Genomic DNA, 4,020 nt, shown 5'->3' with positions numbered 1-4,020 from the left:
TTAGTCGGAAAGCACGGGAGATCACTTCGCCCACTGCCTCATCGCCTTTGGAAATGTCCACCGCAGTTGTGGACGAAACGTCAGGAAGAAATTCCGATAGACCACGGCTTCAAAGCCCGGAAAACATTCCTAAATGTAAGTCTTCGTATCTTTGCCCGTTTAAAATGTCAGATGGCAGAAAATGTGGCCCGATTATTTGATCGTTTATTACATCACACCAAACATTAGCACTGAACCGTCTTTGGTGATTACGGTTCGACGTTAAACGGGGATTTTTCTCGGCCCAGTAATGAGCATTATGGTAGTTGGTAATCCCCTCTCGATTAAAATTTGATTCATTGGTCCACAAAATTCTACTGAGAAAAGTTGAGTCCTCCATATCAGCGTTTAACATAAATCGACAGAAGCCCGTTCTCCTTAAAGGATCTTCTTCAAACAAGTCTTGAACCGGAGTATAATGGTAGGCATGTAGTTTCTCTTTGTTCAATGTCGTCCGAAGTTTCCACTGTGAGATTATAAGACGCCTAACCGCAACGCGTACGCTTGTCGTCGGATCTTCTTGAAAAACTCTTAGAATGGCTTCTTCGACATTGGTGCGGTAACGTGCTGGAGCTCCTACGGGAATTTGCCTACCTTGTACTTTTCCTGACTCACTAACCCTTCGATAGGTGTTTGCAAAGGCACGGATATTTGAAAGCCGCCTGTTTGGAAATCGACGCTGATATTCGCGGCGCGCTTCAGCACTATTTCCGTCCATAAATGTAAAGAAAATCTGCGTATCCAGCATTGGAAATCTCAGCCATTTCAACAAATAACGTTTTCAACTTAATAATATGAAAAGAAGGTTACTAAAGTTACTCAGACACTCGAAATGACAGCAATATTACTTTTGTCGATCAGTGACAAAAAGTAGTGCAGAGCCAACTTTTTAATAAAAACACGATTACGCTGTGCAATAAATCGATTTTAATTTGTTTACTCGCAAACGGGACGTCGTAGAAAAAAGTCAAGAGACCTTTTCTCTTCCAAATTGAACAGGAAACTGAAACTGAACTTGAAAAATATTATTTATTTTTAAAAAAATGAGTGGCGTAACATTTTTATATTTTAAATTATCTACAGATGTGCTTGTACCCACGCCACTGGAAAAGAGAGAAACAACATTTTTATAACAAAATGTGTATTGTTCTTAGTTGCCTAAGCCTGTGAAATTTCATTGGAATTCAACCGCTTGGAATAATATTTCAAGCGGTTTCCGAAATATTAATAAATAACATTTTTTTTATTAAAACTTTAACACTCTGTAGATCGGAAACTCATGGTTTTCGGAACCTGGTCTATTAACGATAATATAATGACTGTCGCCTGAGAGTATCCGTATTAAGCTGTTCCGAAATAATCATTCCCTACCTTAAAACGGTAGTGAGAAATGCTGCTTCCCATTCTCATGTGCTAAATTTTGGTGCGCCCCGGGTATTTAATTTATCCGGTGCCACCCATATCTGGGAGGCATTCCCCTATCCGCCACCTGGGGAGGCGTCCGATGGAGAATCCCACACGAAATGACATTTTCTGTTTACTCTCCGTGTAGGCTCCGATAACTTCTTAACAAGAATGCCGTCAATTTTGATTCACCCTGTAGTGTATTTTCGCTAGTGCTTACTGCTTACTGATAGTGGTTTTTAATATGCTATTTTTAACGTAACATATATCCTCATATCCATAACGTGACAAAGGACTATTTAAAATATTATCTTTTTTTGTAATCGGCAGGTCATTGATGGCATAATACTTCGGGAAAGTCCTAGGGACGTTTGGCTTCGTTCCAAAAAGCGTTCAGCGGAGGTAGATGCCGCAGTTAAAGTAGACCTAGTAATCGGTTCAACCGCTCAAGCCGGAAGTTCAGAGCTTTTGTTACTGAAAAATTTAAACTGGACGGAAGGGTTTGTCAGGCACCACGTTAAAGAGTCTTATATTGGTGTGCAAAACATGACTGAGCAAGTGCTGTCCAAATACCCAAAAACGTATCAAGGCCTTAGTGCCATGATAACCGATATTCGTATCGTTTGTCCTTTGTATGCCGTTTGGCGCGAAATGCACAATGTTCACTTTTACGTGGTGAATCAGACTAGAGGTGACCCTCGAATAGCAGATATCGATTCAGATATTGACGCTATTTTGGGCAGATACGAACCCAAAACACCAGAGCAAAGACGGTATTTTTCTGCAATGCAAGGGATGTTCTACCACTACGTTTGGCATGGCAAAGTGGACAACAAGTTTTGGACTAAAAACGTTTTAATCGTGGATCAGGATGTTTTGCCTCAACGTACTTATAACTATTGCGATTTCTGGATATTGAAAAACTTTGTATTGACTTTTGCAGCTATGGATTAGGGCAGTTTTCATATAAAATACACTGACACTGCCTTAATCGTTTTTTTTATATGTGAGTTTTATAGTATTCTTGCCTTGTCCTACGGAAGTATTAAATGCAGTGAGTTAGAATTATTTAAAAACATTATCTGGTAACTGATATTGTTATAACGCGTAAAACTTTGTTTGTAGTAGGCTTTCATTTTAAAAACTTAAGTGTGCTTTTCATTTGATCCGTTAACGCCTATTTAGATTCTACTTAGGGATAACTTTAATGCAGCACATGTATATAATACTCAGAAATATCGAGCCTAATGTTATGTAAAGGAAAGCTAGTTTCTTTCTCGCAGTAATATTGTGAAGATCTCAGAACCCATTTTTAAGATTATGATTGTGAGTTAACAATATTTTTTGAAGTTATAGAGCATCTATAACATTTTGTTACTTAAGCCTGAAGTCCGTTAAATTCAGAATGAGTGGAAGTTCTCTCCAATTCAACGATCGAAACAACGGTTGTTGTTTTAGTGTATTTATCTACTTCTATCATATAGTCAGCTTCAGTACGTGGTTTATATATTTCCCTATTAATCCTTTAATTACATACCTAAAAATGGGAATTTAAAAATAATTCTGCTGATGTTACAGCAATTATTCAACAAATATTGGGCGTGCTCCTCAGTTTACAAAATTTAAACCATTTAAAAAAATCTGACTTTTGAATCATTTTGCATCTGCTAACCACTATACTCAACTATACAATATCACAGATTTATACGTAAATGTGTAGCTTTCATATTGTGATTTATAGTATTAGGTGTCTCTTTCATAAAATCTCATTTATTTTCTTTTATGTTCTACTTAATTTTTTTTTTCAATAATTTAGTCATTATCTATAAGAAATTATTTGGATGTTGGGATTGGATGTGCCAAATTCTTTGCGAATTAGCTGGTAAGAAATCTGTTTTATTATAGAGAAGTGGGGCTAACTCCAATTCAACGCTGTCTTACTAAGGTATCTCAATAATAAAATTCATTTGAAAATAACGGGATCGAAAACAAATTATAACAACGTGTAAGATCCAAAATATAAGACTAAGATAAAAATATAAGATAAGTTGAGGGGCAAAGAATGAACAAAAATTAGTACAGGTATTGAACATGTTTATGCACGGGAGCAAGTTGTAAATTGCCAATTTTAGACAACGTGGTTGATTTTTAAGAACAGGGTTTACAGAGTAAAATATCGGTTTTACTTTCCAATGAGATTTTCTTAGTCGTTAAAGGAAATAACAATTTTTGGATACTTTTGCGGGTTGATATGTTGGGACTGGAAACATAATTTAAATTTGATGGTGTTGAACTTCAAAAAAATTAAAGTATTAGTTCTGATGGATACGTCCACTTTTACTCATGAAATATTGAATTATAAAATTAATAAATTCATAGTAATTTTAGTATACAGGGTTATCCATTTTATGCTTGGGAAAGTAAAGGAAAAAAAACGCAAAATATTCAGATGGAGACGAAAATTTTAATTCATAATAAAGATTAAAGGCAACTCCTACAGGCCTCAATCCTTTTGAGGTAATGTTGATGACTTTTCGGCACATTAGCGGTAATATATCGGTAATAACTTCACGGATA

At 36.1% G+C, this 4,020-nt stretch overlaps 1 protein-coding gene across 3 annotated transcripts in view; it reads left to right on the top strand.

Moving 5' to 3' along the window:
* LOC109537729 (neurotactin) overlaps positions 1–2,434 on the top strand; it is a 40,636-nt gene extending 38,202 nt beyond the window's left edge. For all 3 annotated transcript variants that reach the window (XM_048669264.1, XM_048669259.1, XM_048669268.1), the window contains exon 11: positions 1,774–2,434. In XM_048669264.1, the coding sequence (XP_048525221.1) occupies positions 1,774–2,397 (624 nt within the window). In that variant the 3' untranslated portion in view covers positions 2,398–2,434. The remainder of the gene's footprint in view (positions 1–1,773) is intronic.
* Positions 2,435–4,020: the final 1,586 nt, after the last annotated feature.

Source organism: Dendroctonus ponderosae, unplaced genomic scaffold (assembly GCF_020466585.1).
Source record: "Dendroctonus ponderosae isolate FM_Combo_2020 unplaced genomic scaffold, Dpon_F_20191213v2 Dpon_F_20191213_1, whole genome shotgun sequence".
Lineage (NCBI taxonomy): Eukaryota > Metazoa > Arthropoda > Insecta > Coleoptera > Curculionidae > Dendroctonus > Dendroctonus ponderosae.
The sequence above is the reverse complement of the archived record's forward strand: the minus strand, read 5'-3'. Positions and strand labels throughout refer to the sequence as shown.